We start from the raw sequence: 14,443 nt of genomic DNA on the forward strand, positions 1-14,443 counted from the left end.
ATTAATTTTATGAAAAAGTATTTTTAAATGTTGTATTATCTTTCAACCAAATTATAGCTCAGAAATTGGTAACTTAAAATTCAAATACTTGGCCGGGCACAGCGGCTCATGCTTGTAATCCCAGCACTTTGGGAGGTCGAGGCAGGCAGATCACGAGGTCAGGAGATCGAGACCGTTCTGGCTAACACAATGAAACTCATTCTCTACTAAAAAATACAAAAAAATCAGCCAAGAGTGGTGGTGGGCACCTGTAGTCCCAGCTCCTCAGGAGGCTGAGGCAGGAGAATGGCGTGAACCTGGGAGGCGGAACTTGCAGTGATCTGAGATCGTGCCATTGCACTCCAGCCTGGGCGACACAGCGAGACTCCGTCTCAAAAAAAAAAAATTCTAATATTTAAAAAAATCATCTTACTTACATATACAGCTTTCACAATATCCAACTGCTAATCTGCCCCTCCCTCAAAACAGAATTTACTAATTTCTCTTTTAATTTATAAGTTACCTGATATAATCATTCATATGCACAACAGTATATTTACAAAGATAATTACTACATCTTTGTGTTGGAGTAGAAGACTGGAAACAACCCAAATGCCCATCAACACAGACTGGTATATATGGTACCTATATATAATGGAATATCATGCAGCTTTTAAAAAGAATGAGATAGATTTCTATATACTGACATGAAACCACCTCTAAGGTAAAATATTTGTGTTAAAAAAAAAAAAAGAAAGCGGGGTACAGTGTACATCACACACAGTGCCCAGCAATATCTTGCACGTAACATTTACTACTTTGACCATGTCAACCTTATCTATCAAAGTAGCCATCCATTAATTCCTTCCCACACTCCCTTTTTTTCTTCCAGTTCTAACTTCTTATTGAAATAAGTATAATTTCACACGCCAAAACTTCCAGGGTGTTTTAAGTATAATCAACAAGGATGGGGGAGGGGGAGGAATCTCAAGTTAAATACAAATAGAAACCAAAAATCACTGTCAACAAAATTACACTTGCAGAAAAAGAATGTTTTATTGTATGTGTAATGTGCTATGGGCTAAATGTGTTACCCCTTAAAATTCATATGTTGAAGCCCTAATCCCCAAATGTGATTATTATTTGGAGGAGGGTCTTAGGTTTAGTGAGGTGATGAGGGTAGAGTCCTCATGATGGAATTAGTGCCTTATAAGAAGAGAAAGAGGCCAGAGTCATCTCTCTCTCCAACACATGAAGATACAGCAAAAAGGCAGCTCTTGGCAAACTAGGAAGAGGGCCCTCACCAGACACCTAATCTGCCATGAGCATCTTGATCTTGGACTTTCCAGCCTCCAGAACTGTAAGTAATACGTGTTGCTTAAGCCAACTGGTCTATGGTATTTTATTAGAGCCGCCTGAATGAAGACACATGGCAAAGTGTTAACATTTGGAAATAAAACGGTAAGAGAAAAAATTATTGTAAACTACTGAAATGTCTAACAATGCCACTGTGCTTATCTTTGTCTTAATCAAAAATAATTACTTCATTGTTCTGAAAGACTCAGAATTTGAAAATTAGAGTTCAAAAAACTTGTCTTCTAATCCTATCACTGCCAATTACTTTCTAGATTCCTTTGGCAAATTAAAATTTCCCTCAGCCTAAGATTTCTCATCAAAGAAAAGGAAATAATAGTTTCAGCCAAAATGAAAATAAAGGTTGGAGTAGTCCAAATCTGAAAATTCAAAATCTGAAATGTTCCAAAACCTAAAACTTTTTGAGTGCCAACATGACATTCAAAGGAAATGCTCATTAGAGCCCTTTGGATTTCAAGTTTTCAGATTTGGGATGCTAGTATCAAATTAATATTCATGCAAATATTCCAGAATCCTAAATATTCTGAAATCTGAAACACTTCTGGTCCCAACCATTTTGGATGAGGGTTAGTCAACATGTACAAGAATGAAATGAAAATAAACTGCATTTACCAGCTTGTTTCCCTCACTTGTTTCTAAGGCTGGACATCAAAGAGTGTTTCCTTAACACTTTCACTCTCTGGCAGTCTGCCACTCTCAATAGCCACAATTCTGAATAACTGAAGGCAGCAAATATAATCTTAAAGGAGGATGTGTGGCATTTTACATAACACATTATGACAATGATTACTGGTTGGTATTCTACAGAGTATAGTTACCGGCTTTCTAAAGAAGACATCTACTCATGAGGTTTTCAAAAATATTTTTCACAAGTCCCAAAAGGGGGCATTATTCTTTGGCTTTTCTAGGGCATTTTAAATTTATAGCAATAATACACTTTCAGTGATTTCCTCATATTTATTGCCTAGTTTTCTTGCAAACTGCAGCAACATATGCACCTCTGCCTTCTGTTCTTTTACCCCAACATGAAAGAAATTATTTTTTTCCTTTTTTTCTTTTTTTTTTTTTTTTTTTGGAGAACGGACCCCTGTCGCCCAGCGGAGTCAGTGCCGGATCCACTCACTGCCCAAGCCCGCCTTCCCAATTATGCCATTCTCCTGCCTCAGCCCCCGAAGTCTGGACTACAGGTGCCCGCCACCCTCGCCCGCGAGTTTGTATTTTAGAAAAAACAGTTTCACCAGTAGCCAGATGGTCCTCCGATCTCTACCTCATTTTTGATCCGCCCCGTCTCGGCCTCCCAAAGTGCTCGGATTTACAGCTTGAGCCACGGCGCCCGCTTTTCCCTTTTTCAAATAAAAAATTACACTGGGCCAAGCGGTGGTCCAGGGCGTCGAGACACCTGGCCAACAGGTAAACCCCCATCCTCCAAAAAACAAAATTACCTTGGCCCATGTGTGTGCATCTGCTTAGAGGTGCTAGAAGCGAGCAGAGAACACTGCACCCGGGAGACAGAGTTCCAGTGACCGAAATCTGCCATGAGCACCCGCCTGGGGCAACAGAGCAAACCCCATCTCAAAAAAAAGAAAATACAAAATATCAGGCCCTTCACGAAGCAAGTCTTATTTCTTTCAAGAATTAAATATCTAACATTGTTCAAGTAAACTTGCATATATATATATAATTATATATATAGTATTTATTATTTATGTTGTTTTTTTTTTTTTGAGACAGGCTCACTTTGGCCCCCAGCTAGAGTACAGGCAAATCTGGCTCACTGCCCTCCACCTCCCAGGTTCAAGCGATCCTCCTGCCTCAGCCCCTGAAGTAGCTTGAGACTAAAGGTGCACACCACCACAACTGGCTAATTTTTGCATTTTCTGCAGAGATGAGGTTTTGCCATGTTGCCCAGGCTGGTCTTGAACCCCTGGTCTCAAGCATTCCACCCTCCTCTGCCTCCCAAAGTGCTGGGATTATAGGTGTGAGCCACTATACCCAGTGTGCATTTATAATGTTTAATGGAGTTCTCTTTTAAATATTTTAAATACTGTCTTTGTCTGCTTTGTGTTGCTGTAAAAGAATACCTGAGACTGGGTATTAAAAAAAAAAAATTTTTTTGGCCAGGCGCAGTGGCTCACCAGCACTTCGGGAAGCCGAGGCGCACAGATCACAAGGTCAGGAGTTTAAGACCAGTCTGACCAATATGGTGAAACCCTGTCTCTACTAGAAATACAAAAATTAGCCAGGCGTGGTGGCATGTGCCTGTAGTCCCAGCTACTTGGGAGACTGAGGCAGGATAATCGCTTGATCCCTGGAGGCGGAGGTTACAGTAAGCCGAGATTGCACCACTGCACTCCAGCCTGGGTGACAGCGAGAATCTAAATATATATATATATATATACACACACACACATATATATATATTTGGCTTACAGTTCAGCAGGCTGAGAAGTTCAAGGGCATAGCCCTGGCTTCTTCGAGGGCTTTCCTGCTGCATCACATGGCAGAGAAGGTCTAAGGGTAGGCGGACACGTGTGAAGAGAGCAAAACGTGAGGAGCATCCTGGCTTTATAACCCACTCTCGAGAAATAATCAATTCCTGCAAGAAGTAATCCTGTCTCTTGAGAGCCACAGCTCACTACCAGGAAAACAGCACCAAACCATTCATGAGGAATCTGCCCCCACAACCTAAGCACCTTCCACTAGACCCCACCTCCCATCACTACACTGGGGATAGAATTTCAACATAAGCTTTGGTGGAGATAAACCACATCCAAACCACAGCATATAACCAGGACAAGGAAAATATTTGGAATTAGAATTAAGCTATTGTATTCCAGTGTTTTAGCAAACCAGTTATACCCTTCAGCCTACAAAACTTTTACCATACTAATGTGAATGTTAGGATATCCATGCCTCATGGCATGCAACCCATCTACAGGTACCCTAAGGAAGGCATTAAAGGCAAGAGAAAGAACCAAAGACAATGGAGTCTCAGCCATTTGACCTAGATTGCCATCATGGGTTCTGTCCAAATAGGACTACCTGGTTATAGAACCTCTCTACCACCTCAAATTCTGAAAAATAAACTGGCATTTCATTTAAAACATGGATCTGGAACCTTGCTGATCCATTTGGTCACACAAAATTTTTAGTCAGAGATTGCATGAATTAGTCCCTTTCCAGGCTCAAAGTTCTTACATATGAAATAAGTTTGACTAGACTAGATCTCCAAAACCTCACCAAGAACAATGCATGGAGCTACAATTGCCTCTGCTTAAATTCTTGGGACCCGAAGATTCTAATTTGCACACTTGATTGAAGTTATACTTACCCTGGCCTGCTTAATTTAACTCTTACAAAGTTCTAGGGCAATGCCTCAGTACCAGACTGATTCCTTTGTTTTTTGAATATGGAATGCTTTATGAATCTGCATGTCATCCTTGTACAGGGGCCATGCTAATCTCTGTATTGTCCACATTTTTAGTATTATGTGCTGCCAAAGCGAGCACTCCTTTGTTGTTTCTTAAACAAGCTGCCTTCCATTTCTATCATGTATTCCTCTTTATATTAGTCCTGGGGTTTCTAGTTATCCTGTCCAGAAAACAGCAGTCTTTAAGGTATATGGAATCAAATGACATTACAAATAAGATTGTTTTTACAAGATCACTGTTTTTTAACAATGTCTTCCAATCCCATGAGATTAAATGCTTTTATGTGATAAGAACTCCCAAATTTACATCTCTAGCCCCGACCTCTCTTCTGAGTTCCAGACCCATTTAATCCAACTGCCCATTCTCCATGCCCATTTGGATATCTCGAGACACTAAAAACTTTACATTATTCCTACCCAAAGTCAAACTGTTGATATCTTCTTCCCCAGATCTGTTTTCCTGTCTCAGAAAAAAAAAAAAAAAAAACTACCCAATTATTTATACTAGGAAACATAGATATGCTTCCTGATACCTCCCTTTCCTTCACCTACTACAGTTGATCATTATTATTCATGGACTGTATGTGTGACTTCTCTTATTAAAATGTATCTGTAACCCCCAAATCAATGCTTGTAACACTTTCAGTCATTGGCAGACATGCACAGAGTGGCAAAAAATTTGATTCAATTCACCAAGCATGCACATTCCTGGCTGACACCGAACAAGTTAACATTCTGCCTTGTTTCAGCTTTTAGATAATAAACAAGTGCAATCTATTTAGTGCTACATTTTTTGCATTTTTGTGCTTTGTGTTGGCGATTTTGTTTAAATGGCTCCCAAGCATTGTAGGGCTGACGCGCTGTCTGATGTTCCTAAGCATAGGAAGGATATGCTATATGTTATGGAGAAAATACATGTGATAGATAAGCTTTGTTCAGGCATGTTATAGTGCTGCTGGCCATGAGTTCAATGTTAATTAATCACTAATATACATTAAATAAAGTGTCTTTAGACTGAAGCACACATAAAACAAGGTTATTGTATTGAATTAATTGACAAAAATGTGATCAGTTGCTCACAGGAAGCTACCCTATATATCCCCAAAGCAGGGGTTTAGTATTCAGTAGTTTAGTGTTGGTGGTGACTTTATAGAACATAACTACTATGATTAACCAGAACTTACTATGTATCCAAACCCATCACAAAGTCCTACAGATTCTACTGCCAGAGCATAACTCAAATCCATTAACTTCTCTTCGTGACCTGTGCTGTCATCCTAGGTGATTATCTCTTGCCTCTATTAAGCTTCCCTACTTCCAAATCATTCTCAAAGAGGTCAAAGTGACTCTAAACATGGGTTCTATGTTAGTTTGTGATTTAAACCATTTAATGACTTTCTTTTCTTTTTCTTCTTTTTCTTTTGAGATGGAGTCTTGGTCTGTCACCCAGGCTGGAGTGCAGTGGTGCGATCTCAGCTCACTGCAACCTCCGCCTCCTAAATTCAAGCAATTCTCCTGCCTCAGCCTCCAGAATAGCTGGAATTACAGGCATGCGCCACCACGCCTGGCTAATTTTTGTATTTTTAGTAGAGATGGGGTTTCACCATGCTGGCCAGGCTGGTCTCCAACTCCTGACCTCAAGTGATCCACCTGCCTCAGCCTCCCAAAGTGCTGGGATTATAGGCGTGAGCCACCGCTCCTGGCTCCATTCAGTGATTTTTCTAATGCACTTCAGATTAAATTTAAAATCCTTAACAGGCCCATAATACTACTGTGATACCCTGATGACCTCTCCTGCTTCATCTCAGCACCAAAGTCAAGGACTTTTCTGCCTCAGGGATTTCAAACACACAGTTCTCTGCCGCCTCTCTGCTCTTTTCTTGCCTAAAGTCTACTCAATTGACAGGTCTAGGTTTAAATGTAACTTCCTCAAAGAGGAAACCCTCTAATCCAAATGCAGGCCCTCTATTATGTGTGTTTGTAGCACCCTCTACTTTTCCCCCATAACATCACCTATTTATTATTTAATATTTGGTTCTTCAATAGACTATAAGTCCATGAGGGCAGAACTACACCTTTTTAATTTGCAGTGTTCTAGTGAAAACACTAGAACAGTGTTGAGTATATAATTGACATCTGATAGGTATTTTCTAAATAAATAAATGAATGCATGAAACTATCCCATTATATCTTATTAACAATACCTTGAAACGACTTAGAATGACTATTTGCTTCCAATGTTTGGAAGGAATGAAACACAGATTTGAATATGGCAGTGATATGTTATTATATAAGTGAACCATAATTATAACCAAAACACGGTTTCAGGTGCTACTTCGCTAAGTTTCTGCCCCCGCCTCCCACTCCCATATAATATATGTACTTACTTTATATAATATATGTACTTACTTTAACAATTAGCCAAGACTATTCACTAAGCAAAGAACATTACTGAGCAAACAGCATCAGAGACCATACTAAATAAACAAACTCAAATGGACTGCTCTATAATGAGGTTAAGCTTTGCACAGTTCCAATAAAATTGAAGTTCTAGTATATATTTGTATCAACCCTATAAAGTTATTATACTTTATCACAGTGTAAAGAATGGGCAAAAAGGAAGAAGCTTTTACTTCATTTAATCATAGTTTTAAATGAAGTTTAATGGGTTTTTTTCCATTTAAATAGTAAAAATTTATTTTCCTTTCCCTGTATTCATTCTCCAGAAAACTCAAATCAACATTGAGCAAACGTTACTAATTTTACATTAACTGTGCAGTATTTTCTGGAAATATGGGGAAATACATTATTTTAATCATCAAGATTTAAGTTCTTCTAATTTTTTTTTTCTTGTTCTGAGACAGAGTTTTGCTCTGTTGCCCAGGCTAGAGTACAGTGGTACAATCATGGCTCACCGCAGGTCCTTGCAAGCTCAAGCAATCCTCTCACCTCAGCCGCCCAGGTAGCTGTGACTACAGCCACACACCACTACACCCAACTAATTTTTTTATATTTTTGTAGAGATGGAGTCTCACCATGTTGACAGGCTGGTCTCTAACTCCTGGGCTCAAGAAATCCTCCCACCTTGGCCTCCAAACTGCTGGGATTACAGGTGTGAGCCACCACACCTGGCCAAGATCTAAGTTCTTAATTTTTCTCCTCTGAAGAGAAATTTCAAGTTCTAAACCTTTAGTTATTTCTAATGTAATTCTTCCACAGCCTCCCATAATATCCTGAAATTGTCATCCTTTCTGTGAGATGATAAAGTCTTCTCTAACTTGAAAGCAAAGAAAAAAGTCTAATTTCATTTTTTTAGCTCTACACAATTATTTTAACATTATATGGGAAAGAATTTTCAAGCAAATATAAATTCAAACATGAATCAACTTTGGTTTCCTGTGCATATAACAAATTATAACATTTTTGTGTAACAATTATTTTCTGGTATTTAGAAGCCTCTCCATCACAGCACTTACATCCAACCTGTGTTTTCACAGACTACATAACATCCTGTTTGCCTTTCATCTACTTCCTCTTTTTGAATTACTGATTTTAATGTGTGTACAAAGAAATGACAACACTGAGAGTACCTGGAAAATATTTTACTTTTTTGCAAACACTAAATCTAAAAGACCATTATAAAGCTCTAGCCCCTTTCATTTGCGGCTCCTCTTAACTGTTCATATCACTCTTAATGGCCCATAGTCTGGCCATGTATTTTATTCATCTGTTAGATATGAGTTCTAAATTTCTCTTCAAAGAATCAATATGTCAGTATGCTCAATTCTTTGCCTTCTACTTTTAAACTTAACTTCTTCATAAAGCAACCTTTTCCAATTACCCTCTCCACACTGACTCATTCCGATTACCTGCTCCAACCTGACTTATTCCGATTACCTGCTCATTCTCCACCCTGACTCATTCTGATTTCCTGCTCTGCCATAATCATTTTTCCCGCCAAACCACTTACCCCGTCACTCTCTTTAAATTAGCCAATTGGAATTAGTTTAGCCTGTGCAGTCTAACCCTAGCCAATAGGGAATGACACAGCAGCAGGGGCCACGTGTGTCAGGAATAAGACCCCCTTTTCCTCCCTTGTCCAGGTGTGTGCTCACCATTGCTCCATCTGTGAGGGTGCACCCTTCTATAGAAGCAAACTGCCTTGCTGAGAAGAAGAAAATTTTATATTCAAGTGCTATTTCTTTTGTGGCACCAAAACTTTATAACAATTTGGGGGCTCATCTGGGATTACATTCCCCTCCAGGGGCGGTCTCTGGTTCTCTCTCGTGAGAACCAGAGATCTTGTGGCAGCCTCAGGGGTGAGAAATCAGGACCCACCCAGTGTGAGGAATAACCCGAGCTCTCAGCAATGCAGAAACTGGTCCTCAAATCAAGCGGACATGGAGTGCATGGTAGCTCTTTTTCAAGATTCCACTGCCTGGAATAACAAATTGTGCTCTCTTTTTCTCTGCTATTTCCTTAAGTCCAATACCCTGCAGGTCAGCCCAAGGGCTATCCAGCCTCCATCTTCCAAAACCAATTTTACCTCATGTCTCTAATAACGACAAGGGGAAAATTTTGGCATTTCTTGGAGACTTAACAGGATGCAGTGAAGTCTGGCACTTCCAAGAGCTGACCCATCAATCTGCTCTTATGCATCCCTGAGCGGATGTATGGTGGTATTATGGAGGACCTTAACTGGACACTCTGCCAAATAATTAGAGCAGTACTTATGCTCTAGTTCAACTGGCTATCCCTTTTATTCTGGCATTTCATCAACCAGAGGAAGAAAATATGACACTGTAAAGCGACAGAAGCTCCTTATGGGTCTTTCAACTCTCATGTCTATTTAGACGCAATTGGAGTCCCATGGGGAATACCAGATCAATTTAAAGCCCGAAATCAAATAGCTGCAGGATTTGAGTCAATATTTTGGTGGGTGACAATTAATAAAAACAGATTGAATAAACTACATCTATTACAACCAACAGTGATTTATTAACTACACTAGAGATGCTGTTAAAGGAACAGCTGAGCAATTAGGGGCTAACTGCCAGATGGCTTGGGAAAATAGGATAGCCTTAGACATGATATTAGCAGAAAGAGGAGGAGTTTGCATCATGATTAAAACTCAATGTTGTACCTTCATCCCAAACACCACCACCCTTAATGGATGTATAACAAAGGCATTGCAAGGTCTGACTGCTCTGTCCAGTGAGTCAGCCAGCAACTCAGGGGTAAATGACCCCTTTACAGGATGGCTAAAAAAGTGGTTCGGTAAATGGAAAGGAATAACAACCTCAATTCTTACTTCCCTCGCAGCCGTAACGGGTGTACTTATTCTTGTCAGGTGCTGTGTCATACCATGCATCTGTGGGTTGGTGCAGAGGCTCACAGAAATGGCACTTACTAAAACCTCCCTTAACTGTCCTCCACCTTATCGAGAGAAGCTTCTTCTTTTGGAAAATCAAGCAGAACTAAGCCAAGACATGTTAAAGAAGTTTGAAGAGAAAGAGCTGTAAAGAAAATGCAAGAGGAGGGGATTGTTAAGATATGAGTTCTAAATTTCTCTTCAAAGAATCAATATGTTAGTATGTTCGATTCTTTGCCTTCTACTTTTAAAATAACTTTCTGGTAAAGCAACCTTTTACGATTACCCTCTCCACCCTGACTCATTCTGATTACCTGCTCCACCCTGACTCATTCCAATTACCTGCTCCACCCTGGCTCATTCCGATTACCTGCTCCACCCTGGCTCATTCCAATTACCTGCTCCACCCTGACTCATTCCGATTACCTGCTCCACCCTGACTCATTCTGATTACCTGCTCATTTTCCACTCTGACTCATTCCGATTTCCTACTCTGCCATAACCATTTTCCCCACCAAACCACTCACCCTGTCACTCTCTTTAAATTAGCCAACTGGAATTAGTTTAGCCTGTGCAGTGTAACCCTAGCCAATAGGGGAACGACACAGTAGCAGGGGCCACATGCATCAGGAATAAGACCCCCTTTTCCTCCCTTGTCCAGGTGTGCACTCACGATTGCTCCACCTGTGAGGGTGCACCCTTCTATAGAAGCAAACTGCCTTGCTGAGAAGAAAAAAAGAAAATTTTGTATTCAAGTGCTATTTCTTTTGCGGCACTGAAACTTTATTTGTAACACATCTTTTTCATATTCCAACTACTTCAAGTGGATTAGTATAAGCCTTTTCAAGATCTAGAACCAATTTTCAACACTTTCACTGGATAGCTTTCCCAAAATGATAGCCATGCTTGTAGCTGCATTATCAACTGTCTCATCACATATTGCTGAAGCTGAAGCAATCACAATGTCTTGTAACATTTCAATATTTAAATGTAATGTGTCTGTTTCTACATAAAAGCCTACAGACAACACTATTCCTCCCTGCTTCCCTTCACTCACCAACACACATCTTGAAACCTGTATGACTTCTTAACTGCCCCAATGACTCAAATAGGTCCCCGTCTCATAAATCTTTCCCCAAGTAATTTACCTATTTAGATTTTATTTAATTTTCACCACCCCATATTATTTTCTCAAATTAAAAAAATGAAGAAACTGAAGCTTAAAGAGGTTACAAGTGTGTATGCAGCCACAATCTTGGTCTAGGATTAAAATTAGGTCTATCTCCTCCAATGCACCTAATTCTTAACTCTCTCATACCACATCCTTAACTAAGCAATTCTTGCGTGATGTTTCTGATTCAAAGCCCAGTGCTGCCACATATTAACAGTGTAATCTTAAGGAACCTCAGATGCTATGTTAATAAAACAGGGGTAAAGTACTTACCTTGAAAATGTGTAAGGAGTAAATGAGAAAACACGAAAAACACATAGCACAGTGCCTAGCACTTAACACAGGAAACACTCAAGAAATATTATTATTATATTCATCCAAAACACAAGTCAGTAATTTTTTCCTATAAGGGTCAAACAGTCAATATTTTAGGTTTTGCAAGCCAGTCAGTCTCCATTACACCAAAACCAGGGAGCAAGCTGGATTTGGCCCATGGGACATAGTTTGCCAACTCCTACTCTACCGTAGCGTTCTTCAACCTCAGCAGTACTGACGTTTGGGGCTGGGTAATTCTTTGTTGTGAGGCTGTCATGGGGATTGCAGGATGTTTAGCAGCATCCTTGGTCTCCACCCACTAGATGCCAGTAGCATCTCTCAAGTCGTGACAACTAAAAAATCTTCTGGGGGGCAAAATCACCCCTAGTTGAGAAACACTGGCCCAGAGCAATTAAACATATAAAGATGTAGCTTGAATTTTCTAACAAATACCCTCACCAGGTGGAAAAATAATTTAACACACTATAAGTATTTATACTCACTTAGCTAAAATTCCCACACTTAGCAATAACTTTATAACTTCTGTGATACACACGGCTGTGGTTGAAAAGTAGAGTTCTTTGTCTGATGTCCTTGTGTATCTTAAAGCTATGGTATAGGCTGCAGCCGTCACGGTCATCACTGCCAAGCAGTATAACTTGAATAATAAAGTGACATTGTCTGGAAAATACGTGCAACAAAGACATTACTTAGTAAACAATATGTGTATATATAAGTTAATAAACTAGTTACAGCCCAAAAATACTTTCTAATTCCAAGCACAAAATATTTTCTAAAACTCATGTTTAAAAATTTTTTCAAAATGCTTGCCAATTACATGAGCGCGCGTGCACACGCACACGCGCGCGCACACACACACACACACACACACACACACCCCATAGCTGACTTTAAACATCAGCCAATTAGGCATAAGTTTTGTTCCTGGGGAGTGCCCCAATTGCAAGACTATGTAGCATACTGATTCTAGTTTAGGATGTTATAAATCACATTATATATATATTGGTGGTGGTGGTGGGTTTTTTTTTGAGACAGGATCTCACTCTGTCCCCCAGGCTGGAGTACAGTGGCACGATCTCAGGTCACTGCAACCTCTGCTGCCCAGGTTCAAGCGATGCTCGTGCCTCAGCCTCCCGGGACTACAGGCGTGGACTACCACGGCCAGGTAATTTTTTGCATTTTTAGTAGAGATGGGGTTTCACCATGTTGGCCAGGCTGGTCTTTAACTCCTGACCTCAGGTGATCCACCCGCTCGGCCTCCTGAAGTGCTGGAATTACAGATGTGAACCACCGCGCCGGACATATATTTTAGGACAGGGTCTCACTCTGTCACCTAGGTTGGAGTGCAGTGGCACGATCTTGGCGTGATCTCGGCTCACTACAAACTCCACCTCCTGAATTCAAGCGATTCTCCTGCCTTAGCCTCCTGAGCAGCTGGAATTACAGGCATCTGCCAGTACACCTGGCTAATTTTTGTATTTTTAGTAGGGACAAGGTTTCACCATGTTGGCCAGGCTGGTCTCGAACTCCTGACCTCAGGTGATCCTCCCACCTCGGCCTCCTAAAGTGCTGAGATTACAGGCATTAGCCATCACGCCTGGCCCCAGCACATATTTTAAATATTTTTATGATTACAAACTTGTGGATACAAAGCATGAAACCAACTGCAGTCATGTATATTCTAGATTTAAAGGCAGCAGAAAGAAAATAATTGAGAAATGAGTGGGGCTTAATATAAAACTTTATCACAATAAGAACTTACATCGAGCTACTCATTTCACTGCATTATACAAAACAGTAATTCAAAACACAGGAAAAGAATATTAAGAACACAGCTCTATAAAACTAGAAATGCAGGAAACATACAAACACTCAAGAATTGCCTGCAAGTATATCTGAGCAGCAGCCATCTCAGGCACCAAAGCCTGTCCAGGACCTTTGGTAAAACCATAAGCACTGGGTACCAACTCTCCCTCATACTTCCTTATTCCCAGACCTACTCAGAATCTGCCATCACCCAAGGATCAAACTATTTCTACTTTCCTTACCCAACTCCCACCTATTATCCAACAGTCCCCTTAAGCTCCATTCAAATCTTTAGGCTCAAGGTTAAACAGGGACCAGCAAATTTTTCTGTAAAGGGCCAGAAACAAATATTTTAGGCTTTCCAGAGCCATACTTTGACAACCCCAGGTTAAGAACCAGAAGGACACCGGGTGACTCCAGGCTGCTACTTTAACTACATTATATGCTAAGTACGATTTTGTTCACTGTTTTGGGAGCCTAATTACAATTCAAAGACTGTTTTCATAGGAAAATAAAACAGGAGTTTCAAATACATTATCTTTAGATATGGTATGGCTGGAACTTCCAAGGAAACAGGTTCTTCAATATAAATATTTTCCCGAGTGAATTAAAGAATCGTTTCTGATTTGTTGGCAATTTTTAAAAATCATATCAGGTTTAAATAAAAGGTAAAACAGAAGAAATATTTTTCAACTGCTTAAACTTTCTTTCCAAAAGATCTGAGGAGCCAAAAATCAGTGTCTATAAAAAAGGAAGTGAAGGAGATCACTATAATACTTCCTTTGTTCTAAAACTTTGCTACACAAGGGAAAAAATATGACTTCAAAAATAAACAGCAATAACCTTTAATCAGTAGAAGAGAAGGCATTTCCCATCTTCTAGATAAGGGGTGAACAAACTATACATGTCACTAGTTTACATGAGGCCTGTGAACTCACAATGGTTTTGCATTTTTAAATACTTGATAAAAAATGTA

At 39.9% G+C, this 14,443-nt stretch overlaps 1 protein-coding gene across 3 annotated transcripts in view; it reads right to left on the reverse strand.

Moving 5' to 3' along the window:
- The window catches only part of SLC35A1 (solute carrier family 35 member A1), a 47,778-nt gene that overhangs the window by 17,185 nt on the left and 16,150 nt on the right, over window positions 1-14,443 (reverse strand). For 2 of the 3 annotated variants that reach the window (XM_017862517.1, XM_017862516.1), the window contains one exon: window positions 12,144-12,321. The exons of the other annotated variant lie outside the window; for it this stretch is intronic. In XM_017862517.1, the coding sequence (XP_017718006.1) occupies window positions 12,144-12,280 (137 nt within the window). In that variant the 5' untranslated portion in view covers window positions 12,281-12,321. The remainder of the gene's footprint in view (window positions 1-12,143; window positions 12,322-14,443) is intronic. 3 annotated transcript variants of the gene reach the window in all.

Source organism: Rhinopithecus bieti, unplaced genomic scaffold, assembly GCF_001698545.2.
Source record: "Rhinopithecus bieti isolate Rb0 unplaced genomic scaffold, ASM169854v2 scaffold_64799, whole genome shotgun sequence".
In the NCBI taxonomy this organism is placed as follows: Eukaryota; Metazoa; Chordata; class Mammalia; order Primates; family Cercopithecidae; genus Rhinopithecus; species Rhinopithecus bieti.